This window comes from Protopterus annectens, chromosome 2.part0 (assembly GCF_019279795.1).
Source record: "Protopterus annectens isolate FY-2018-M chromosome 2.part0, PAN1.0, whole genome shotgun sequence".
NCBI lineage: Eukaryota > Metazoa > Chordata > Ceratodontiformes > Protopteridae > Protopterus > Protopterus annectens.
The window spans coordinates 725,978,262-726,004,730 of NC_056728.1; the positions used below are offsets into that span (position 1 = coordinate 725,978,262).

Sequence of the window (26,469 nt, forward strand, 5' to 3'; positions counted from 1 at the left end):
GGAGGCTGAGCCCTAAAACGCCAATGCTACAAACAACAAAAAATAAATGTCCACACCCTGGCATTAAGAAACACACCAAAAACAAGGGAGGTGGAGGATGGGAGACGCTACTGCAGTAGTGATCATTCAAACATCTACTGTTATAAGTTCATCTTACACAGCTGTACTATTGTTCATCATACTGATCCCATCTGCAGCAGTCTTAGCTATACGGGTAGATTACCACAGCCAACTACATTTGGGGGAAAGGGGGGGAAGTTTAAAGAAAAGATTTCAGGAGACCCCGGAGAACGGTCCTAGCAAGGCTTGATCTGGACAAGAAAAGGAATCAAGCTTACAGTGTTTTGTACATACAGAGGACAAAGCAGCATCTTCTAGAATACTTCTAAAATCCAACCCTTTGCAAAAAGCCACAGATAAAGCCAAGGTCTATATATACTAATACCACATGTCTCTGTTATATTCCTATAGAAAAAGAAGAGAAGGTTTGAGTAACCAGGATGGATCCAGCATCTCTGTCATCTATCAGCCCAGGAGGGGGAAGGAAGGAGGTACGTAAGAATGAAGGCGAGATGAACAACTCACATGGAACATTATGGTAAGTACATAGCTTCTTTATGTGAAGTTGTTCTATCTCGCCGTTCATTCTTTACTGATGGGTAGCGTCCCAAGCACCATCAACCTCTGGTGGCTCACGGGAGTATATTTCTCAGAACCGTGGATCCAAAGGAGGCCCTGTCAACTTTGTAGTGAGTGATAAAGGTATGAGGTTTTGACCAAATGGCTGCTGCACAGATGTTGTCAATGGGAAGTCTGGCAGATGATGTAGAAACTGCTCTGGTTGAGTGAGCTTTGATCTTGTGTTGCAAAGGCATATTGGCAGCTGAACAGGCAAAGGTGATACAATCAGATAACCATTTAGACAGTGTTGTTTTAGCCACTGGCCTTCCTTTTCTGGAGTCTGAGAATGAAACAAAAAGCTGGTCTGATTTCCTGAAATCTTTTGTTCTATCCAAATAAAATCTGAGCTGTCTGTGAACATCAAGTTTGTGCAGCATACACTCTAAATTGTTAGAATGATTGGGGAAGAAAACTGGCAATTCAATAACTTGGTTGAGATTGGTTTCGGTGCTAACTTTAGGCAAGAATTAGGGTTTTGTTTTAAGTGAAACTCTGTCGGCATGAAATATCAAATAGGAAGGCTTGATGCATAAAGCCTGAAGCTCTGACACTCTGCGAGCAAAAGTGATAGCTACCAGAAAAATGGTCTTCCAAGACAAGAATTTGAGATCACAAGATGAAGCTGGTTCATATGGCGGAAGAATTATGCGTGAGAGCATAAAATTTGGATTCCACGAGGAAAAGGGAGATTTCACAGGTGGCCTAATATGAAAAGTCCCTTTAAGAAATGCTTTGGATAACTTGTGAGACATGATATTCAAACCTTCAAATCCAAGATGAAAATTAGAGATAGCAGCCAACTGAACTCAAATTGTTGCTGCTGCAGCTCCTTTACTGAAAATCATAGTCAAGAATTCTAATATGGAAGCCATAGCAGCTTGGTAAGGATCAATATTATTTTTAGAGGCCCACATAGAGAATTTCCTCCATTTGCTCAGATATAGCTTTCTGGTAGAAGATTTATATGAGGACAAAATAATCTGTTTTGTCTCGTTGGAAAGGTTATGGAACCTGGCTATGATGGGAACTGGAGCAGCTAAGCTGTCAGCTTCAGGGACTGCAAATTAGGATGAAGATCCAATGTGTCTGGAACCAAATCTGACGAGGCCAATGAGGGGCTATAAGTATGATGGTCCTTCCCAGGGATTTTGCTTTCTGTAGAAATTTGGGTATCAATGGGATTGGTGGAAATGCATGGAGGGGACCCGGAGGCCAATCGGGTGCGAGTGTGTCCCTTGGGGCTTCCCCCGGAGGGGGAATCAGGGCAAAGTAGCTTCTGCATTTCGTGTTCATGTGACTGGCAAAAAGGTCGCAGCAAGGCTAGCCCCATCTGTGGAAAATCCTGTCCGCAACTTCTTTCTTGAGGGACCACTCGTGGGGAAACAAAATTGCCCTGCTCAGTTTGTCTGCTATCGCGTTGGATCTCCCTGGGATGTGCGCTGCCAACAGAAAGCGCTGGGTGGAAACAGCCCACTGCCAAACTCTGAGAACCTCTGGACAGAGGGGATAAGACCTGGTTCCTCCTTGTTTGTTCAAATACCAGACCACCGACACGTTGTCTGTCTGAATTGCAATCGTGCCCACAGCAAGAGAGTCCTGGAAGTACAGCAATGCTAAAAGTACTGCTCTCATCTCTAGGACATTGATATGCTGAAGTGTCTCATGGTCGGTCTATGTGCCTTGGGCAGTCTTTCCTTGAAAATGCCCCCCCCATCAGGGAAGCATCCGTGGTCACAGTGGCTGCTAGAAGGGGTAACACAAATGGGCGTCCTGTTGTGACATGGAGTGAGGTCAACCATTACTGCAGGTCCTTCTTGCAAGAATTTGTGATCAGTATGTTGTGATCCATGGGTAGCTCCTGGTAAGAACATTGAGTGAACAACAGCCATTGAAGAACCCGCATGTGCATCCGAGCAAGTGGTATGGCTAGAATTGCTGCTGCCATCATGCCTAATACTTTCAGAACTTCTGATGCTGGTGCTTTGTGTTTTGATAACAGGATGCTGACATGTTGATGAATTAGAATGACCCTTTCCAACGGAAGTCTTAGAGTGGTGGTGGTAGTGTTCAACTCTGCCCTGATAAAAACGATATGCTGCGATGGTGACAAGGCAGATTTTTCTGAGTTGACTGTAATGCCAAGATGACTGCAGAGTGACAGAGTGGACTCTGTGGCCTGAATGAGTTGATGCCTGGTGGTGGCGGTAAGGAGCCAATCGTCTAGGTACGGAAACAACTGGAATCCTAGATGCTTCAGATGAGCCGTGACCACTGCCATGCATTTGGTGAACACTCTGGGGGCTGTAGTGAGACCAAAGGGCAGAGCTCAAAACTGGTAGTTATTGGCTACCAGCCAGAAGCGTAGGTGATCCCTGGATTGTCTGGCCATTTTTATGTGGTAGTACGCATCCTTGAGATCTATCGAGCACATCCAATTGTCTTTCCCTAAAAGGGGAAGTATAGACTGAAGCGTGACCATCCGAAACTTCTCTTTCTTTATGTATTGGTTCAGTCTGCTGAGGTCCAATATGGGTCTCCAGTCCCCCGTTTTCCTTGGAACCAAAAAGAATCTTGAGTACGTTCCAAACCCTATTTGGTCTGCTGGGACTGGTTGGATGACTCTTTTTATTAGCAACGTTTGGACCTCTATAGTTGCCTGTCCCTGCAACTGGGTGGAACGTCCATGATTTTTCTTACTATTGGAGGGGGTGTGGCGAAAGGAATGAAATACCCTCTGGAAATGATACTTTGTACCCAGCTGTCTTGTTACTTTGAGCCAGGTGTCTAGGTACATAGACAAGCGACCCCCAACTGCCTCCAGCAGGACAGTCGGGCCTCCTCTCAGGAGCGCTGGTAGGGCTTCCCAGAGAAGTGATCTCTTGTGACCCTGGTGTTGTGGACCCTCTCTGCCGCGAGGGCAACGTCTTCCATTATTACCCCCTCCTCTGCCCCTGGAGGGGGATTCACCACGTGTGTTTCAGAACCACATTTTTCCTCCTCGTTGACCTTTGTGATAGGGTCGGGTAGGGGTGGAAAAACGGACCCCGAAAGCACAGTCTTTCCATCCTGTTCACACCTAGTTAAGGTTTCTTTCACTTTAGGCCCGAAAAGGGACGAGCCATCAAAGGGAGTGTTCACGAAGGATGACTTGAAGGCCTCCACGAAAGAACACAAGCGGATCCAGGAATGTCTCCTAACAGCGATTCCTGTACCCACTGCCCTACTCATTCCATCAGCTGCATAGGATACGAGATGCATGGATGAGATGACAATAGAATTAAGGGTAGCAAGCTGGGCAGCAACTTTGTCGGAGGCTCCTGTAGTCACTGTACCCTGAAGAGCATCTCCCAACTCCTTAAGGAGATATCTTTGTAATCTAGTGAAATGGGTTAAGTAGTTCAGCAAACGAAGAGCAAAGATCACTGAACTGAACATGCACTTCCCATATCTATCCATAATCCTAGAGTCTCTATTACATGGATGGATAGATAAGGAAGTCTCAGATATTTCCTTTTTGGTAGCCGCTGCCACCACCATGGCATCAACCGGAACACCTTTAGTTAAATATGTCTTGTCCAGAGGGGCAGAAATAAACTTGTTAGGCCTCCTAGGGACAGGCTCCATAGTATCTGGAGACTCCCACGTCCTTCGTGAGACCAGCTGCATCAACTCATCGAAGGGCGAAGTCACCCAAGAGGTGGAGGGCTGAGACCCAAAAGCTTCAGGAGAACCGACTCATCCTCAGTAGGGTCATTGGACTGCCAGTCACCACTCTGCCTAAGGATCTCAAATATCTCAGCGAATGAGATATGCTCAGAGGGGGAGCGTGGGGACCCTTCTGACTCATCTAAGTTAGTATCTGATGTGAGAGACTCCTGCGGCGAGTCTAGGTGCTTCCTCTTGCACAATCTCTTCCTGGGAACCTCATCAGTGGGGGCCTCTGGTGAGGTCTCGGAAGAGCAGGGGCCACCCATTGGGGCTTCCTGAGGCTCTGGGTCTCTATGCATGGACAGAATGTGTGATGCAGAAGCAGACACAGGCACTTTTGGGGAGGAGGCGGGCAAACCTGAGGTCGAGGATGTCCTGGGAGACATGACACTCCTCATGGCATCGAACGCACCTCTGCTCCGATGTGAGGGAGTCGATTGATCCGAGGAAACCGTCAACACCACGACACTGGGACAGTGGGCTCTTGAGTCCAAGGTAGGAGCTGAGCTCATCCAAGCTGTGACCCCGAGAGGCAAAGTTGGAAACAGACAAGTCAGTTCGACTGTCCTCCCCAGACCCGACCAGAGAGTGTCGGCTCCTAGAGTCCTCGATAGGCACCAAGTACGTCAGAGTACATGGAGCCGAAGACACTGGAGCAGGTGTTGGCTCAGAGGGTTCCACTAACATCAGGTCTGCCTCCTCCGGCTCTTAAGGACCAGCATGGCTCGGAGGAGGAATAGTAATAGTCGATACAATGGTCTTCGACTCTACAGTCATTTTGGTCTAAGCCAATATAATTTTGGCTAATGCCGGTGCCGACAACAGCTTCTGTACCACACGATTCAAGTCCAGACAGGCTGATAGAAGATCGAGATGATTGTACCGAAGGTGGTACTGACTGGGGAATAGGACTCTTCAGAGCTTCAGAGACCGGTTCCAAGACTGGGGACTGGCTCCGAAAGGAAAGGACTGTCGGCTCCGAAGGCAGTGGAACCAAAGTCAATGACTTTTTTTGATTTTTTTGAGTCCGAAGTCTTGGAAGACTTTGAAGACTGACTGGAACCATCCTGGTTACTCAAAGCTTCCTGAAAAGAAGGCTTCAACAAACCTCTATCGATTAATTTCCTCTTCCTTTCCTGCAGGACCCTAGCGGAGAAGGAATGACAAATGGCACAATTGTCTTGCAAATGCAGAGCCCCTAGACAATAAACACAGTTAACGTGGCTGTCTGTGACTGACATTTTCTGGCCACACTTTGGGCACTTTTTGAATCCAGATTTGGGATGTTTATCTTGATCAGCCATAGTAGAGGCACAGAATATTTACTGTAAACACACGAAAAACTACAACAGTAAACTAGCTCAACAGCAAATACAGGCAAGCCTTAATAAAGTAGGTTAAACACACACACACAGAAAAAGTGATAGCACACTAGCAGACTATGCAACAAAAACAGCTGCTAATAACCCTATTTAATACGGACCGCGATGGTGGTGCGGCGGTAGTGTTGTCGCCTCACAGTTAGACATTGCCCATTTGATTCTCAGTTAGAGCGTCTTCTGTGTGGCGACATGCGTGAATGGGCGTTCCTTCGTTGAAGGTTGTGCGTTAGGCCCGGCAAGCCAGCACGTAAAACTCTACTGCCAATCATTAGCAGACCAGAGTTCCGCTGTGGCGACCCCTAACGGGGAAAAGCCGAAAGACACAAAAAATACAGACACTACTAAGCCTAAAAGGGCAAGATATATCACACACAATCTTAGAAAAATACAACTATCTAGGAAAAAATGACAAATGTCACTAAATAACCTTATCTATACAACAAGGTTTACTGTAAAAGCCTTATATAAATTTTGAAGGCTAGACAGACCACACCTAGAAGAATTACTACTAAACAGGCCTAAGACAGGCCAACTAGAAATATAAGAAATATAGTAAATGGGAAGGGAAAACACACACAAAGCTATATGAGCTTTATAAACAATGCTAACTAACTACTATCTATCAAAAACATTTAGAAAAGATTTTTAATGAAAATTTGATTATCTGGCCAAGCTAAGTCAGAAAGTACAGTTTTGTACCTACCATAAATGTAGATGTTAGAGTGCTAATACAGCTGCAGTCATAACAGATGGGTTCTCCTGCCGTCAGGCAGGTCCTCGGTCGGCCGAATTCCAAAGTCTAGGTCCGGCGTCGGTTGTCGTCGCTTTCTTTCCTGACGTCAGTACGACAGGGGTATAGAAGACACAGCCTACGCCATTTTCTTCAGTCTTTCTTGCCCCAGATGTCAGGTGCCCCCAGAAGGAAGGCAATACATAAAATTATGTAATAATGCAATGCAATATAATCAAAAAACAGTAGTTGCAAGCAAATACACCATAAAGGAATACCCCTAGAGGGGAAGGAGGGAGGGAAACCTGGACTGCAGCTGTATTAGCACTCGAACATCTACATTTATGGTAGGTACAAAACTGTACTATGTTCATCGTGCATACAGCTGCAGTCATAACAGATGGGTAGAATCCCAAAGCTAAGAAAGGGGTGGTAGGCACTTAGGTGGAACTAGGAGGAGCCAGAATGCCCTGCAACACAGCAGTAGCAAAGCCTGCTCTAGTTTTGGAGTATAAAGGTAGGTGGTAGTGTTTAGTGAAGGTATGCACAGAACTCCAAGTGGCTGCCTCCAAAATATCTTTGGTAGGGACTCCTCTGAGGAAGGCTGCAGAGGTAGCTGCGGCCCTTGTGGAGTGGGATCTGATGCCTGCAGGTACAGATTTACCATGAAAGGAGTAACAAAACCGTATGCAGTGGCCTATCCATTTTCAAATTGTCTGTTTGGAAATTGGCTTCCCTTGAGCTCCTACAGCATAGGACACAAAGAGTTGTTCTGATTTCCTGAAAGGCTTTGTTCTGTCCAAATAGTAACGTAGCTGTCTATGGATGTCTAAGGAATGTAGCAGCCTTTCCCCTTTGTTTTGAGGATTGGGGTAAAAGGTAGGTAAGTGTATGGCCTGATTTAAAGCTACCCTGGATACTACCTTAGGCATAAATGACGGGTTGGTTCGTAGGGAAACCCTGTCCTGATGGAAGATGAGAAAGGGCTGTACAGCCATGAGGGCTTGTAGTTCCGAAACCCTACGAGCTGAGGTAATGGCCAGAAGGAAAGCTGTTTTCCAGGACAAATATTGCAAATCTGTTGAGGCAGCTGGTTCAAAGGGAGGCAATGTTAATTTTTCTAGAATGTAATTAAGATCCCAGGCTGGTATTGGTTGTTTCCTTGGAGGTCTTATATTCTTAGCCCCTCTGAGGAACTGTCTTAAGAGTGGGTGAGAGAATAAGGGTGGATCGGTGTTGTATTCTGCAGAAATGGCTGAGGCATGAATTTTGATGGAGGAAAATGAAAGTCCATTGTTCAACAGCTCAGCTAGATACTGTAATATCTGAGGCAAATTCAGTTTTCTAGGATCCTGGCCTTCTTTCTCATTCCAAGCGCAAAACCGTTTCCATTTTGCGGAGTAAGCCTTTCTAGTAGATGGCCTTCTGGACTCCAAAATGACATCCTGCACCTCTTTGGAGAGTAGAGTCTGTTGTGGTGTTCAGGAATTTTCCATGCAGCCAGATTGAGTGTTTTCAGCTGACTGTGAAGAGTTTTGTAGCTGTGCTGAGTCAGTAGAAGAGGCATTAGAGGTAGGGTCCAGGGAGGAGTATGTGTTAGGCTCCTCAGGAGTGGGCACCAGTGTTGTCTTGGCCAGTCTGGAGCAATTAGAATCATCTTCGGTTTGTCTGCTCTTGCTTTCAAGAGCACCTTGGGCATAAGAGGCAAAGGTGGGAAGGCGTAAACTGTCCATGCTGCCCAACTGAAAGAAAGGACGCCCACTCTCCAGGCCTTTGGATGGAAGGTCCTTGAGCAGAACTTTGTCAATTGATGATTCCTGTGGGAGGCAAAGAGATCTATGTCTGGCCTTCCCCACGCTTGGATTATCTTTGTAAACACTTGAGGATGCAACTTCCATTCGTGTGGGTCTGTCATATTTCTGCTTAGATTGTCTGCCAGCGTGTTTTCCAATCCTGGCAGGTACTGTGCTTGAAGTTCGATTTGCCATTCCAGAGCCAAGTTCCAAAGTGACATAGCTAGCCTGCACAGGGGGTATGAATGTGTTCCTCCTTGTTTGTTTATGTACCACATTACTGTGGTGTTGTCTGTTCTTATTAATAACTGCCCTGGATGCAGGAGGTCTTTGAAAACTGTAATCGCATTTATCACTGCTAGCATTTCCTTTTGATTGATGTGAAGGTGCTTTTCCTTTTGGGACCATTTGCCCTGAATGCACCTGTCTGTCATGTGTGCCCCCAGGCGTAGTCTGAGGCGTCTGCTGTGATGACTTGATTTGCTTGAGGCTTGCAGAATGGTAGACCTGTGTTTGTTTGGCATGCTTGGGCCCACCATAGAAATTCCTTTTGCAAACATGGGATTATTGTTATGATTATTTCCAAACTGTGGCTGTGTTGAGACCATAGGTTTTTTAGGTACCATTGAAGTTTCCTCATATGCAACTTTGCACATGGGATTAGAAGAATGCAAGATGCCATGAAGCCCAGAGCCTGCAGGATTTTCCTTGCAGTTAGCCTGGTACAATTTGCTAGTATTTTGAAGTACTGAGTTAGTTGCCCCTGTTTTTCTGGCGTAAGATAGGCCATCTGGGTGTTTGTGTCCAAGTTGGCACCCAGGAAGGTTATTTTCTGAGATGGTGTTAGCCTGGATTTCTCTTTGTTGACTGTGTATCCCAGAGAATTCAATAACCGTGTTACATAAGCCAGATGTTCCCGAAGTAAGTGTTTGCTGTCCGCTTGATCAGGCAATCGTCCAAATACGGGTAAATTTGTATCCCTTTAAGTTTGCAGTAGGCAATTACTGATGCCAGGCATTTCGTGAATACTCTGGGCGCAGTAGACAAGCCAAAGGGCAATGCAGAGAATTGATAGTGGATTGAACCTGCAAGAAATATGAGGTATCTTCTGCAGCTTTGCCTGATTGGGACATGCAGGTATGCCTCCTTGAGGTCCAATGTTACCAGCCAAGACTCCTTGCCCAGCATGGGAAGAAGCTGCTGTAAGGTGAGCATCTTGAATTTTGGTACGAGTAGAAATGTGTTTAGGATGGATAAGTCCAAAATGGGTCTCCAGTCGGTTCCTTTCCTTGGTACCAGGAATAGTCTGGAATAAAAACCTTGACCTTGTTCGTGAGTAGGTACCTCTTGAATAGCTTTCATGTCCATGAGCTTTGAAATTTGTATTTGAGCCTCTGCCCTTTGATTGTGTGGCAGGTTCGGCATGCCTCTCATTTTTGGAAGAGTATGAAAATGAAATCTGTAGCCTCTGTTTATAATGTCCAGGATCCATTTGTCTGTTGTGATAATATGCCAATTTCTTGTAAATAATGCCAGCTTTCCTCCCAAGGGTGCTGCCAGCTGAGACTTGCTTGGCATGAAAAGGGGAAAGTCATTGGGTTTGTTTCCTGTATTGTTGTGCACGGTCTTCGCCACCTCTTGGTGCTGGAGTTTGCCATTGCCTGCCTCTATATGATCCTTGAGATTGTCCTCTGCCCCTTGTGCGCCTGTATCTACCTCTTTGGGGCTTATCCGTGGCTGGAAAGGACCAGTTTTTTGAAGGCCAATTTCTGCTAAAACGTGGTGGTTGAACCTGTAGAAAAGCTTTGACAGTTTGCATAGATTTAGCTTTTTCTTCCATTTTCCGTAGTATCTCTTCAACATTAGTACCAAATAATACATCCTTTTGTAAAGGAGCATCTAGTAGTTTAGCTTTAACATGATCAGGCAAGGTTTGTTCCCTAAGCCAGGCAGGTCTACGAATGACTGATCCTGTAACAGCAGCTCTACTTGAGGCCTCTAGAGCATCATAGCCACATTGTAAGGTGCGTTTACCCACTTGTTCTGCACTATGCATCATATCCTGCAACTCCTTCAAATCTGGTTGTTCAGGTTGTGACATTTTATTCCTTAATTGTGATAACAGAAACTGCTGATATTTAAGCATATGGAACTGACAATTTAAGGCCCTCATGGCTAGGGTGGCCGAGGTATATACCTTTTTTCCCCACCTTTCTAAGGATCTAGACTCTCTTTCGGAAGGTAGTGGATTCTTAGCAGTAGAGGCCTTCATTCCCTTGGGGCCTTGAGAAATGGTTTCAGGGTCAGCATTATGGCTTTTGTAAAGAAATTGGTGAGAGTTAGGAACTCTGTAGTACCTATCAGGCTTGACTGGGGCAGGAGGCAGGGAATCCGGATTAAGGCAAGCCTCCGAGTAAACATCATCAAGTATGTCCAAGACAGGAGGTATCGCCAGAGGTCTGTGTTGAGGTAGCAAAAGAAATTCCCTAAGTCTTTTCTTGGAATCAGAAGAGTCTTGGCCTTCCCAATGGAAGTGTTCCCTCAAGGTATGCAAGGTTTCCCCAAAAGAAAAATCCTCTGGGGGAGATACAGAAGGAATGGACTGCTCTGCATCAGAATCTTCAAAAGGGGAGTACGAGTGTTCCTCTTCATCAGAATGTTCTGAAATAATGGAGCCCCGGTCAGAAGAGGGAGAATCTTCCTCCACTCTGGGTCTCTTGTCCGGAGGGGGTTGGGAACCCCTGATAAGAGTAATTAAATCCTCAGCCATTTTTAGCATCTGCTTTTTAGGCATGGGGCCTGGAGATGGGCCCTGTGCAACAGGCCTCTTGGGATGCATGGCTGATTTGGACTTAGTAAAGGCCTTTATGGAAAAGGAAGATGAGGGTCTAAAGACACCATGGGTGGAAGTGGACCTGTCCACATTAGGAGGCTCAACACTCACAGAGGCTTCGGTAGCTGTAGTCTGGGTATGGGCCGAGGCACCTGCGGTCTCTGTTACAGAAGACACCGCCAGAGAAGTGTCTTCGGTAGTCAGGGGCTGCGTAGGCGCCTCGCTGAGAACCGGACCACGTGTAGCCAGTTTTGGCGTGGTGTCGGTGGAGACCGCGGACCTCGCGTGTCGGTCTTTGTCCTTGCATTTTTTGGACAAAACGATAGTCGGAGTCTCCGACGACATTTTATAATCAAAAGCTTTACCAAAAAAGTGCTGGGCGAACTCCGCCCGACGCTTAATAGTGCGTTTATTGAAAGTAGCGCAAAAGCGACAGCCCGAGATGTCGTGGTCTGGGCCTAAACAAGGTATACAGAGGGAATGGAAATCCTTATGCGGTATCTGCTTCCCACAAGAAATACAATTGTTAACTTTGTCTGACATCAGTCTGAGGCAAGAAAAGTTTCCCAAACGGGGTACTTAGCTTTAAAGAAGACTTTGGTTTCCAAATTTTCGTAATTTCAGGAGCTGGCTGACCGGCACTTGCGAACTGCTTCTGCTTCAGGCACCGCGCGGCAAAAAAGACTGAAGAAAATGGCATCGGCTGTGTCTTATATACCCCTGTCGCACTGACGTCAGGAAAGAAAGCGACGACAACCGACGCCGGACCTAGACTTTGGAATTCGGCCGACCGAGGACCTGCCTGACGGCAGAAGAACCCATCTGTTATGATTGCAGCTGTATGCACGATGAACATCCTCCTATCTGTTGCAGCGGCAAACTAGATCTGAGGTAATTCACAGGTGCATCATGGGACAGGGACTTGGCCTCGAGCTATTTGAAGACCCCGAGCTTTGCAATTGGCCATTATCGGAGCAGAGGGATCAGCTCCGAACCCATCAGTAAAGAATTAACGGTGAGATAGAACAACTTCACATGTTATGTCTTACCATAACGTTCCATTTGTGTTGTCAATCTTCATCTGTTCTTGACTGATGCTTATGGTTCTGATCCCCGGAACCAATATGGCCGCTGTATAGCTCGTGCCAGCAAAAAAACTCTTGAGCTAAAGGTCTACCCATAATGCCCGTCTACATTACCTCAGATCGAGTTTGCAATCTTATAGAAGGAAATATGCATATATTATTTATTTATTTATATTTGTTGACTGGGAGTGTCCGACTGGACGTAGGTCCATTTTCAGCGGAGGCCTGGGGAGAAAAGCTCCACAGTTAAAATAAACAGACAGTAGTTACATTGGATTAAATAGCGATTAACAATTTACATAGCAATTACTTACAACATATTTACAGATGAAGAACATAGTACATCAGTAGACAACTAGAATCTTTACCTGTGAAGTACATAACGGACATTAACAAATGTTAAAATAACAAGTTCCTGCTGTATAAGTACTAGGCTTATGAGCATATGAGCTTGCTATAATCAAGGTGCAGCAACATATATATATATATATATATGAAGAGAGGAACTTAACCTCTATGAAGAAGCCATGTCCAAGGAACTAATAGAAAACCCAGGACAAAGATCACTCCATCAGGAAACCCAGGAGGGGGAAGGAGGGGGAATGTCACGAACAGATGAATATTGACAACACAGATGGAACGTTATGGTAGGACATAACTTCTTTATATGATGTTATCAATCTTCATCAATTCTTGACTGATGGGACAGAGTCCCCTGCTATTTTAGATCCTGGGTGTACCTATGGAAGAATATTCCTGAGAACCATAGAACAAAAGGCGGCTCCCTCCTGGAGACCAAATCCAATTTGTAATGAGTGATGAAGGTATGCGGACTAGCCCATGTTGTTGCTGCACATATCTCATCCAAGGAAGCCCTTGAATAAAAAACAGCTGAAGTGGACATTGATCTGTTGAAATGAGCTTTCACAGGCATTGTTAGTTTTAGATTGTATTACCTTCATTTATCACAAAAACAATCTTCAAACCATCTTGACAAGGTAACTTTAGAAACAAATTTTCTAAGGTTGTGACAGCAAAAGGAAATAAACAACTGTTCTGATTTCCTAAATTCTTTAGTTCTGTTGAGGTAAAAACGTAACTGTCTATGTACTTCTAACAAGAGTAGGCAGTATTATCCCTTACTGGTAAAATTTGGAAAGCAGATGAGTAAGTCTATAGTGTGATGTTGGAAGCTGAGACCAGCTTTGGAAGGAATGATGGACTGGTCTTGAATGTAACTCTATCCTTATGGAAAATTAAGTAAGGGGGCCTTGAACATAAGGCTTGCAATTCAGATACTTGTCTTGCAGAGATCAGAGCTATAAGAAGTGTCTTCCAAGAGAGAAACTTCAAGTCACAAGAAGCTGCTGATTCAAAAGGAGAAAGTACCAATGATTGTAGAACAACAGTTAGGTCCCATGGGGGTAAACAGACTTTAAAGTGAGGCTTTAATTGAATACCTCAGAAGTTTACTCAGTGGATACAAGTCTCTTGATTTGTTTAACTGAATGGTTCCCTTGAGGAAGACTTTACATAGTCTATGCAAAATTAAGGGTAGGTCTCCGAAGCCATTATGAAAGTTGGGGATGGCAGCTAGAATGACTAACGGTGGAAGCAGAAGCTCCTTTTGTAAAAAGGCTGCCCAGGAATTCTAACACTTTCTCTACTGGTGCTGAGAATGGGATGATACCATTATCACAAGCCCATACTGAAAACCTCTTCCACTTATTGAGGTAGAGTTTCTTGGTGGATGGTTTATGCAATGCTAACAATATTTTCCTTACAGGGATGATATATCATCATGCCTGGCGACTAATGGAATTGGAGAAATAAAGCAGTTAAGTGAGGCTTTGAAGACTGGGATGCACCAGTCCCAGAGGGTGAGACAAAACGCCTGGAACTGGGTTCAGGATCCATGGATGGTGAACTAGATGAGGCCATAGGAAGGGAAACCATATTTGTCGAGGCCAGTAGGGTGTAATGAGAATTACTTGGCTTCTCAACCTGGCTGTTTTCTTTAGAAAGAGTGGAATCAGAGGGGAAAGGGGGAAAAGCACAGAGAAGGCCCGGGGGACAATCGAGAAGAGAGTCTCCGGGGATTCCCCCTGCGAGGGGGGGGGCAAGGCAAAGCAGCTTCTGCACTTGTTTTGGGGTGAGCCAAAAAGACAGCAGGTAGGTTGGCCGCAGTGACGAAAGATCTTCTTCGCGATCATGGGATTCAGAGACCACTAGTGAGGCAAAAGAATGCACCTGCTCAGTTTGTCTGCTATTACGTTTGAACTCCCCGGGATGTACGTTGCTGTCAGAAAGTGGGTGGAGGCTATGGCCCATTGCCATACTCTTTGGGCTTCTCGACACACGGGGTTCCCCCTTGCTTGCTGATGTACCAGACTACAGACCATGTTGTCTGATTGAATAGCAATTGTTCCTTGAGAAAGGATGGCATGAAATGTTTAAAACGCCAGAAGCACCGCCCTCAACTCAAGGACACTGACATGCAGATTGGCCTCTATCGTGGAACAAGTGCCTTGGATCGTCTGTCCCAGATAATGCCCCCACCCCACCCCATGTGAGAAACATCTGTGGTCACTATGGTCTTGAGTTGTGGAGGGGCGAACGGACGACCAAAAAGAATTTGCTCTGATTCCATCCACCAGTATAGGTCCTTTTTGCAGCGACTGGTAATAAATATTGGATGGTTCACTGGGTGAGTTAGAATAGACCACTGGTTCGCTAGCAACCACTGCAGGAAACTCGTGATATTAAGCCAAAGGGACCAGAGTTATCACCGCTGCCATGGACCCTAAGGCTTGAAGCACCTGGTGAGCTTGTACTTTGTCTGTAGTAAGGAGAGAATGGACTTGAAACCTTATTTTGTGCAACCTGTGAACAGGTAGGGAGGCTATGCAAGAGTGTGTGTTTAGACGAGCTCTGATAAATTCCATATCCTGAGAAGGATTCATTTAGGACTTTGACCATGATACCTAGATTCAAGAACAAATTTAGGATGATCACTATCGCCTGTAGCAGTAGATGTCTGGTGGGAGCAGTGATGAGCCAGTCTAGTTATGGAAACACCCAGAATCCATGCAGTCTCAAGTGAGCTGCTACTGCTGCCATACATTTGATGAACACTCTGGGGGCTGTGATGAGACCGAAGGGCAGCACCCTGAACTGATGATGACGGACTCCTAGCTGGAAGCGGAGGAACCTTCTTGAGCGTTTGTCCATTTTTATGTGGTAATATGTGTCTTGAAGGTCTATAGAGCACATCCAATCATTTTCTTCTAGATAGGGAAGTATTGACTGAAATGTGACCATCCGGAATTGGGACTGCTGAACAAAATTGTTTAGAATGCCAAGATCCAAAAATCGGTCTCCAGTCCCCTGTCTTTTTGGCACTAAAAAGAATTTTGAGCAAAATCCGGATCCTCTTTGGTCTGGTGGTACTTCTTGGATGACTCATTTTTCCTAGCAGCTTTTGAACTTGTAAGGCTGCTTGATCCCTCTCACTGGGTGGAACGTCAGGGAGCCTTGATCAAGTTATTGGGTAAAGGGAAAAGGGGGTAAAGTAACCTCTGGATATTATTCTTAGCACCTTTTGTATCTGTAGTTATAAGTCACCAGGCTGTTGGGTGAAAAGAAAATCTTTCCTGACTGCTTCCTGAGGTAAGCAATCGGCCTCCCTTCAGAAACATTGATAGGGCTGCCCACAGAAAGACTCCCTGGAACCCTGGTTCTGTGGGACACCTCTGCAGCTAGGATGGCATCTTCCATTTGAACTCCCCCCTCTGCCCCGAGGAGAGGCCGTACCACGTGTCCAAGAAAGGCTTCCGATTCCTGGAGTAGGCTCAATGAGGGGCACAAAAACATATGCCAACAGCAGACAGTGTCTTTCCATCTTTCTTACACCTGGATAGTTTACATAACCTTGGGGCCGAACAAAGATGATCAGTCAAAAGGAGTATTGACGAAAGAAGATTTGAATGGCTCCGCAAACTCACAAAGGCACACTCAAGCATGTCGTCGAATAGCAACACCTGATCCGACTGAACCAGTCGGCCCTTCAGCTGTAAGTGCAATGAGCCACATGGATGAATTAGCTGAGAGGCCACTTTTTCCTGGACCCCTCAGCCACAGCTCCTGCCGGGGTACCCAAAAGCACATTGATCAGATCCCTTTGGAGCCCAGTAAAATATACCATAAGGTTCAAGGACCTAATAGTAAAGGTTGATGATGCACAGACCCACTTCCCAAATCTGTCCATCGCCCAGGACTCTTGGTTAAGGGGATGAACAGTGGAACTTTCTTCAGCAAATTCCTTCTTAGTGACAGTTGTTACCACCATGGCATCTACTGCTAGCCCTTTCATCCAATATTGGTGATCCTCAGCGGCTGAGAGTATCCTATCTGGTCTCTGGGGGATTGGTTCTTTCGAATCAAGAGCCGTACAAGCCCGCTGAGCAGTGATCAACTTAATACGATAGTCAGTGGGAGGTGTCATCCAGGAAGCAAATGGGTGAGCTCCAAAGGCTGGCAAGTAAACAGATTCTTCAGAGGAAGGGTCTTTGGACTTCCAGTTACCCCTCTGTTTTAGGATTTCTAGGATGTCTCCAAAGGAGACATCTTCTGGGGGTGACCGGAGAGAACCCTCCCCCTCATCGAAATCTGCGTCTTCAGTGACAGACTCCTCAGGGGAGTCTAGGCGTTTCCTCTTACACAATCTTTTCTGAGGGGGCTCCTCAGTGGGAATGCCTGAGGAGGACTTGGAAGGGGGGTAGTCTTCGACAGTAATTCCTGTGGCCTTGAATCTCTCTGTTCAGGCACTGAGGTTGGTGAAAGCTCTGGAAAGACAGGGGTCAAAGGCTGAGACTCTAGTAACACAGAAGCCACCTGAGAAGAAGCTGTGGCTAAGGTTCTCTCCATGGCTTAGAAAGGAGGCTCCCCTGAAGAGGGATAGAAGCCTGGAACTGAGAGAGGCAAACTCGGAACCAGAGTCACACCCCACACCAAGAGACCTACCTGCAAGACCTGAGCTGAAGATGATCCCACAACCAGCACAGACCGAAGTGGCAAGGTCGGCTCCGAATAAAAAACAGGAGAGGAGATGACTCAAGTCCTCCAGACCCATAGGCAGAAGATCGACCCCGGGGACCCATCAGCTCCAATGGCACCAAGGGGGTCAGAGCCGTGCTCAGTACTGAAGACAAAAGGGTTGTCAGTGCCGAGATGACTGGAACTTGTGTTGATGGAGGCAACAGCTCTAAAGCCTTTAAGGAGGTCAGAGGAGGAACACATGTAGGTGTACAGGGAGAAAATTGGGGGCAGAAGGGGCTGAGAGGGAGGAAGAAGACCCCTAGCCATCAGAAGCTGATCCACTAATCTCACAACATCAAATTCAGAGAGACTCCTGGTGGAGTGAACAGACAATCCGGAGGGGAAATCAGTCCTTTCTAAAAAAGGGCGTGAGAGTTGACCAAGAAAGGGGTCAATAGTGGGGGAATATCTTATCCTGGGGGTAAGCAAAGTTTCAGTTTTCGACACCGGGGAATATGGTTACAGGTTGTTGTGCCGTGACAGAAATGGCGGTACCAGCATAATAAGTAAAGATGCCGGTGCCGAAGTAGTTGTCCATGTTAAGGTCATAGTTGGTGCTGGTGTTGTTGTCGGTGCCGGTGCTGTAATAGGGACAGATGGCACTGCGAGAGTAGTCGGTGCCAAGGACTCAGTACCTTGGGATGTTTTTGGAACCTTGGATCTCAATTCCATAGAAGATCCAGCAAAACGGCTCTTATGCTTTTTCGGTTTCGGCGCCGATTGAGATGTCGGCACCAAACGATTGATTTTGAACCAGAGGCTGGAGGAGACTGGTCGGCCTTGGACAAGACTTCTTCAAAGGGTGCCTCTAGGAGCCCTTTCAGAATAAGTTTATTTTTACGTTCTACCAGGGTCAAGGTGCGGAGCACCTAAACAAACACAATCTCTATTCAAGGGAGAATTTAATCTCTCACTTTTAATATCATCCGGGAGATTCTGAGAATGCAGCCATGCAAACCTCCTCAAAACAGTACCAGTGGACATAGCCCTGGAAGAAGTATCATCAGAGTCAAACACATACTACAAACAATAAGTAGTGACCAGTGCAATAGAAGAAACCAAGTTATTCAAAGCAGATTTTTTCCTCGCAAAATGAAACTGAAGATAAAACATCCCTTATACAATTTTTTTCAGAACAAACTTTAACATATGAGCATGACAACTCAAAGTTCTGAAAATCAAAGTTGCAGAAGTCTGAGTCTGAATCGGAGATCTGCAGTAAAAAAATGTACCCTCTTTTGCATCTTCCTGTTCAGATTCAGAATCTTGAATCTTTCAAGAAAAGAGTCGTCCCTCTTTTTTAACCAGACCCAGTAAACTACTCGTATTCAAAGAAACTGATTTTCTGTTTCTTTCTGACAGGAAAAATGGGGGCCTCCCATGTTACTAATTGCAGCAGCAGCAGCTTCCTCAGGGATGGGCACATCATTTTGACACAACAGGGAATATTCCTTCCCTTCCCTCTCAAACTAGAGTGGCTCTCCCTTGCCCACTGAGGCTGAAGGGACCTCAACAGCCACAGAGGATGTGGCTAAGCCCCAGTACATAGTAGTTGTAGGTGCTACAATAGAGGGATCCAGCATAAAAGATGAGTGGCCTGAACTACAACAAATTGCCACAGAAGAGTCACCCACCTACAGCTAAGGCAAACTGTTAGCCTGCTGTGGTGATAAAGACTATTTGCTTAATTTTTCTCTTTTTGTGGCTGGAAGAAGGACTGATCATGGTGGTCAAGCCAAAAATGGTGCCGCTTTCCCAGGGAAGGCAAACAATAATTGCCAGTAAACAATATCAGTCTAAACAGTTACTTTTAACAGACAAAATGCAGTAAAAAGCTCTTTAAAACACTATAAACCCCGCCTCACAAAAGGAAAATAAACACAACTCCTCCACAGAAAAAATGTTTTAGCTACTTTACACTACTTAAACGGATATGAAAAAAAAATGAGTGCTCTGTTTAAATATTACAGCCTTGAAACATTCTGTTAAAAGAAAACACTCCTAGCATTAAAATAACTTTCCTGAAATGGAAAGTAACACAATATTAAACACAATTAAGAAACTGGAAAGTTTTTCCCCAAAGAGAACTTTTCTGCCAGGCAAAGGGAAGCACAAGCAGACTGTCGATCCTTGAAAGCCTCACAGCATAGTATTTATCAGCGGCAGTAAATCTCTGGAGGGCTTTGCATCCAAACTTCTCTTTAAGTCAACTTAGCTCGAACTACTTGACAGTTTGGGTGTGTGGCAGTGATCAGTATACAATGAAAATCCCATGTATTTCAAAAGATTATGATCAGCTCTCCAATCATAACCAGTCGTTACATGTTTTTGCAACAGAAAGCTTCACTATGTGAAATTCTTGACATCTATTTCTCAGACACAAAAATCTGGTTCTGCTTAGATCTTCTATCCGTTTGTTATGGATTATCAACTCTGAGCAAACAGTGACACTAGTTCCATCCAACCGTCCATAAACCCTTTTTCCTGTTTTTGTAAATGGGGTCAGACTGTCACTTCAATGTTCACACCGCCAGGTAGCTAGCCCTATTGTGTTTTTCTTTCATACCACACATACAGACACATATTCACACCTTTGGGCAATTTAAAATGTTCGATCCACCTATTTCATAGCTTTGGAGTGTGGGAGGAAACTGGAGCACCTGGAGAAAATCCACGTGAACACAGGAAGGACACGCACAGAAGTCATCCCAGCTGAGCACTGAACTGGAGAACATCTTGCTGTGAGGCAGCAACATTACCTGCTGTGCCACTGTTCTGCCTAGCTGGCACATAATAGTACATATTTTAACCTGTGCATTAGTCATACCTGATGCAACAGCCAAAATGTTTTTTACCTGTGCGTCAGTCACAGTCAACCAGACTATAAATTTCACTTATCCTTTTTATAATAAAACTATATGCAGTTCAAAAAAATCATTAGGAATAATAATATTGCAAAAAAAGGTTATGGATGGAATAAAAGTGCTTTCACGTAGCTATTATCCAATACTTTTTATAATTGTTCTGTAGTTAAAAGTAATAGTTTAATTTGTAATCTGCATATGGGTTTATTTCCAGCAACATCACAGTATCACCTTTTATTTAATAGGACAAATGTGCAAGTCTATCACCAAGCTTGGAGTGAACTCTTCCTCATGTGTTAAACTGATTTTAAGACCATTACATGTACCACATTTTGAAACTAAGCTAAACAATTAACTTAACTGCTTCACTGCAATGTTCTTAAAAATACCTGCATATATTAATTTCAGACCAGCAACAGGAAAGGCATCCTTCCCCTTTTCTGATTCAATTCTCTCTTTCAGTGCTTTTACCTAAAGAGCGGAAAAAATAATGTTAGCCCAGACAAACAAAACCCTTAATAAGGTTACATTAGTACGGTCCTTAGAATCTTCCTGAACCACACTAAAATAAGTATTTTAAATGAAAACTCAAAATTAAGAAACAAAATGGGTTTGAACTTAAACTGTGTTATGGCCAAGCTCATCAGGAAGAACCTAATAAAAATAAATACATAATAAATTTATGCTGACAACAGGTTATCTCCTATGTGGCAAGCCCATTTTCAGAGGGGACACAAACAGAAAAGCTCTAGACAGACATGAAAATGCATAAAGTAAGAAACATTACAATAATTATATACAGACAAACCCTAAACAGACATATCAAAGTAAAAATATTCATATCATATGTCAAGGAAAAACACAAGTCAGAATAAATGTAAACACATGGCAAACTATATGTAAAAGTATCTGATAAATAAAAAGTATATATGATAAAGAACAAAGACAAGCAAGTTTAAACAAGTTCTCATCAATAAGAAATGCCCTTAGCAGTACCTTTCATTACTAGACTAAATAGTGTAAACAGTGCAACATGTATAATAATGGCAATGAAAGAAGACCTGGTCCAGTGGTGTGGAAGAAGCCCTAACTACATCCCAGATGACAACAGTTTGATCAGCAGCTTGAGTGCTTGACAGCACAGGTAGGAGAGGATGGGCATGCTCTCAGGCTCACAAGCACTTTGGGACTGATTTTCCTGGTGGAATCTTGGGGAACAGCCATGCAAGGCCTCCTGCGGGTGGACAGTGCTTCCTGTTATCACAGTCTCCTTGCAGAAATGAGGGGTGGTACACTGATAATGCCCAATGTACACTCCATCCACAGGCTGTCACTGGTGAGTAAAAGGGATAGGGCTTAGGGATAAAACCCAATCCCCCCAGTGGCTGCCTTAATGATGGCACCTCTCAAAAACCCTGGTGATGGGGAAAGGTTGGGCCATTTAGCCAGGAGGACTCTGATGATCTTGCACGCAATGGAGATAAAAACTTAAGAACTGTTGGTTCTCCTAACATAACCTGACCCTTTAAGGTAAGCAGCATAATCACAAAGAAAAGTAGGGTACAATGCTTCTGCAGAGTTAAATGCTAGTATTACTTGGATATATAATATAGGCAGGGCATGGGAACAGACAAGGAAATAAATTATAATTATAGCAATGTCCCAAAAGAGATAAATTCACTGGTAATTCTGGAATAAGTACCTACAATCTAGTGACAGCACATCTCTGACAAAATGACAAATTAATACAATAACTTTTTTCTACTTTCTTTAACCTAGATTGATGACTTGCCTAATACAGGATGGCAGTATACTGCAACATCAAGACAAGACTGGACTAGGTGATCAGTTTTTGCTGCAGACATAGTTTTGGGTATTTTCAGCTGCAAGACATTAAACTCCTCCCTGGTGTATCCTCAGGTTGAGTCTGCAGTGTCTGTAGTCAGTGTCCTGGTATGTTATGCCAGCCTCAAGTGCGCACCAAGTTGAGCTCCTTTTTTATGCAGAGAAGGATAGAAAACAGAGTTACTGAACATTGAGAGTGCTGGCACCATCTGCTCCTGTGGTACAACTTTAATTTCCTAATGAGCAGTCTTGATAGCAGGACCATCAGGATTCATAATACCATGTGTCCCAATGCCCTGAGGAAGTCCCTTGTTGTCATGTATTCATTTTCCTGCAGACTATGGATAAACATGGTCAGAGATAGCATTTTGTTCTCTGGGAGAAACACTTTCTGCAATTCTGTATCCATTACATTCCTCAAAAAAAAGCACACTCTCTTTGCTGGGGTCAAGTTTGACCTGTCTATATCAACAGTGAGACATAGTTCTAAGAGCATAACCCGGTTAAAATCAAGGCCCTTCAAGTCTGCCTGAATGAGCAACTGTCCAGGTAGAGGTAAATACAGATGCCCTTTATCCCGCAGAATGCCATAACTGAAGCCAGGTATTCTGTAAAGAACCTGGGTGCAGAAGACAAGCCAAATAGAGCTGAACTGGAAATTATCTCCCCTGCTGAGAATCTTGGGAATTTTCTTTGCTCCTTGGTTATAGGGATCTGCGAATATGCTTCCGTCAGAGAACATAGACTGAATTTTGGAATAAACAGGAACTTACCTAGTCTTCACAGGTCCAGAAAAGACCTCCATTTGCCTTCTTTCCTAGGCACTAAAAGCCTTGAGTAACAGCCTACATTTTTTTCTGCTTTAGTTACTTTCTATGGCCCAGCCTACATTTTTTTTTTTGCTACAGTTACGCTCTGTATGGTCCCTTGTTATGCTAACACAAGACGGACCAGGCTTACTCGATTTTTTATTTATCCTTTTGTTGGCTGGGTTAGTCCCACTAGGCTATTAGCCTCTTTTCAGGAAAGACCCGAGGTGGTATTTAAACTTTTAGGGGAAATTTGGCCAGGGCATCAAAGAACTTCCCCAAGCTTTTCAAAAGTGCCATGATCTTTTTCATCTACCTGAGCTACCACCAACTCAAGCAGATGGGCCTCAGTTTAACATCTCATCCAAATGAAAACACACACAGGAGTGCAACACTCCCTTAAGCTGCACTGCAGTGTCAGTAATGGATGTTTGAATAGAACCCACAGCCTCTTGCACCAAAGGTGAGTGTGCTACCTGTTGTGCCACTAACAATGCTTGATCTTTTGGAACAGAGTAGATACCCTGCAAGTCTGGTCTTCTTTGGAACTGGAATATATACATTCCAGACTGAGGATTTTTAGGATCCACTAGAACCTGACTTATGCCCTCCTGTTCTTTCACAAGGAAAAAAAAGCTCTACATCCTCCTGTCTAGGGGTGGGTGGGCAGAGGACTACACCTAGGGAATGGGAGAATTAGTATGAGCTTTTTGGAATGGGGAGGATACAACTAGTCTCCACCATAACCATTTGCTCTTGGAGCCTTGGTTCTCCAGGATTCTACCTAGATTTAGCTTGCCATCACCTCCGGAATAGGGTATTCTTACCCTTGTTTGATTTGTTCTTCACTTGCTTAGGATATACAGACCATGACTTTGCTAAAAAGTTTCTGATGAATTTAGACACTTGTGAGAGAAAGAGCTGCTTCACAGACTGTAGATCTTGTATTTTTCCTACAGTCCCTTGAAGATAACTTTGGAAGGGGGTCTGCCAAGGTTCTTATCTAGGAGGCCTATTGATAAGCTCTGTCTTCACATGATCTGGCAAGGGACATGTCCACATTCAGGCATGCCTCCTAATAATCGATTGCTGATGCCCTGTGTGACGCCCATGCACTGGCCCAGTAATCAAGGAGCCTAAATCTGAACCAGTGAGGGACGTACACAATGGGAGGATGACATGTACACACACAGTGAAGTGCAATTTCCCTTAAGAGCACACAGAGATCACAGTCCGTCTGGGGTTGGTTTCTCCCTCTTTTTCCAGATACCCAAAAGGACTCCCCACTGGCACAGCCATATGGTTGAGATCTCAGCTGAGTGGCCAAGCCAAAATCTCCAGCACCCTCTCTGTCCAACCAGTGTTTCATGTCCCTGCCCAAGCAGCTGACAAACACACACTTTGAGATTTGATTTATATTCAATCACACACATCTACATCTGGGAAAGGTTGATATAGGTTTACTAGCTATGCCCCCTTCTGCCCAGACTATAAGGTACTTTCCAACGCCACCAACCACCATTTATGAGCTACTGTAAGGCCCTTAACAAAGGGTGTGCAGTCTTACTGTGTAATGTTACTATCAATACAAATGGTAGTTTTGATCAAGCACCAGGCTATTAGGAATGGCCTGTACAGAGTCACCAAATACATATGCAAGTACTCTAAGAGCTTAAATATGTCTTACAAATTTCAGCCACAAAGATAGATTTAAATATATTTAATAATAAATAATAAAAGAACAAGACAATATTCAGTACATCAACACAGTAACTTCAGGAGTTCAAAATAAGAGGAAATATTTTAAAACAACATTGCAGGACAGTCTCAAATACAGAAAACATCTAAACTAATTTTACTATATTCCTAGCTATATCTAAAAGACATACTATGCCCTAAATCTTACTTACAGCGAGGCAAGTGCAGATGGTGATGATGAGTGGATGTTCTTACTAGATTCAAGACAAAATGTAAAATGCCCAGTCTGTCTCTCTCGCTAAGAGAGTTCTTAAATTAATATCAAGTATTACTGCTGGGTTAGCTTGGATAACATCACTTTTTGTCACCTGACTTCAGTTCCCAGGCTAAAACAGAAACTAACAGAATTTAACACCTCTGTATGAAAAAAATACCTTTCTCTCAGATGTTTGCAGATCTTGGAAGTTGTAAAACAACAAAACCCTTTTACATTTTAAACCTAGTAATTACTTCGCTTTCAAGACAATACAAAAATTTCTAGTTCTAGACATTGTGTCTGCTACACTAAAATTGAGACAGAACTTTTATAGCACAATCGTAAAGCACATTAATTTCAACTTATTTTCTTGAAGTTTTGCAAGTTAACCCTTTAATGTTTTAATTTCTACTGTTAAAACACACATTTGCACAGCTATGTAGTTTATATGCATTTCTGTTCTAAGTCACCAGGGCATGCTGTGGTTACATTTTACCTCGGTACATAACATATAATTCTATATAAATCATATCAATATTCACAAATGACTTAGAATTATTGACAAACTTCCAGATAGCTGGGCCGGTAATATTTCCTTATATCACACCCTGCATGAGGTATCCACTGAATTGTAACCCTGGACTGACTGATTATCTAAATTGAGAAGTCAAACAATTCAAGCAACTCCTGTTTCAGATACTTGTCCATAATCCCCTCAGCTTTGAATTTCTTATTCTCCAGTAGGATTTGCTAGTAATTTAAGCCAGAGTAGTAGATGCAGTTACATGACAATACATCAAAAGCATTTTTGGCAATTTTTTTCAAGGTTTTTATGTTCAGCATAGCTGCTTTTGATGAACCTTCAATATATTCAGTTTTGGCAGAGGGAAAGTCCCCAACCCCAAGCTTATGTATATGCACAACTCCACGGTCACAGAAAAGTGGTGAAAGATGAAAATTCCACTACCTCTGAAGGTAGCTACTGCAAACATTCCTCAACCTTTTTACGCATGTTGAAACTACTTTCAATTGATCAACAGTAACCGACAGAGGTATATGCCTTTTCCTCAAATCAGTTGGGGATCCTACTCTCCCTGCCTCTGTGAACAGGGTTCCTGGATGAAGCCAAACAGGATCCCCTGCTGAAATATAAGGACTCCACAGCTGGATCATAGGCATCTCAAGGCAATTTTATTATAATAACCATGTGTACCTTGCCAATACCCACACATAGGCATTATCTCTTTTTTCAAGGAGGGAGAGGCCATTTAGCCCTGCAGCCAATTTGAGAACACTAATCCAGATGTTGAAGTTTAGTCTGAAGGAAGATACTGAATTGCATTACGTAACCTGCAGAGGAAGTTTATTCCAGAGAAGAAGGAGACACCGACTGAAACCTCTAAGTCTCCATGGCATTCTGTTCATCTTTTCTAGTGTTAGCTGTGTTTGACTTACTTGAGCCACAGGAGATCAAGAACCACTGGATCTCTAATGAAGCAGTAAACAAGGCACCTATCACCCCTCGGGAGTCTAAGACACAGAGTATAGGGACACATCTTCCAGCCACTCCTGCTAACCAAAGTTCTTAACACCAGAGAGCTTTTTTGGTAAGGAACCTCTGGGAATTTTCAAATTTTGCGACATGTCAGATAAGGTACAACCCAAAGTGAGTGTATACTTTGCAACAT

At 44.0% G+C, this 26,469-nt stretch overlaps 1 protein-coding gene across 3 annotated transcripts in view; it reads right to left on the reverse strand.

The window, feature by feature from the left end:
- The window catches only part of RAD23B (RAD23 homolog B, nucleotide excision repair protein), a 1,748,186-nt gene that overhangs the window by 1,147,565 nt on the left and 574,152 nt on the right, over nt 1-26,469 (reverse strand). For 2 of the 3 annotated variants that reach the window (XM_044061046.1, XM_044061045.1), the window contains exon 2: nt 20,563-20,644. In XM_044061046.1, the coding sequence (XP_043916981.1) occupies nt 20,563-20,644 (82 nt within the window). Of the gene's footprint in view, nt 1-20,562; nt 20,645-26,469 lie in introns of those variants that run through there. The other variant, XM_044061047.1, reaches the window with a different exon arrangement.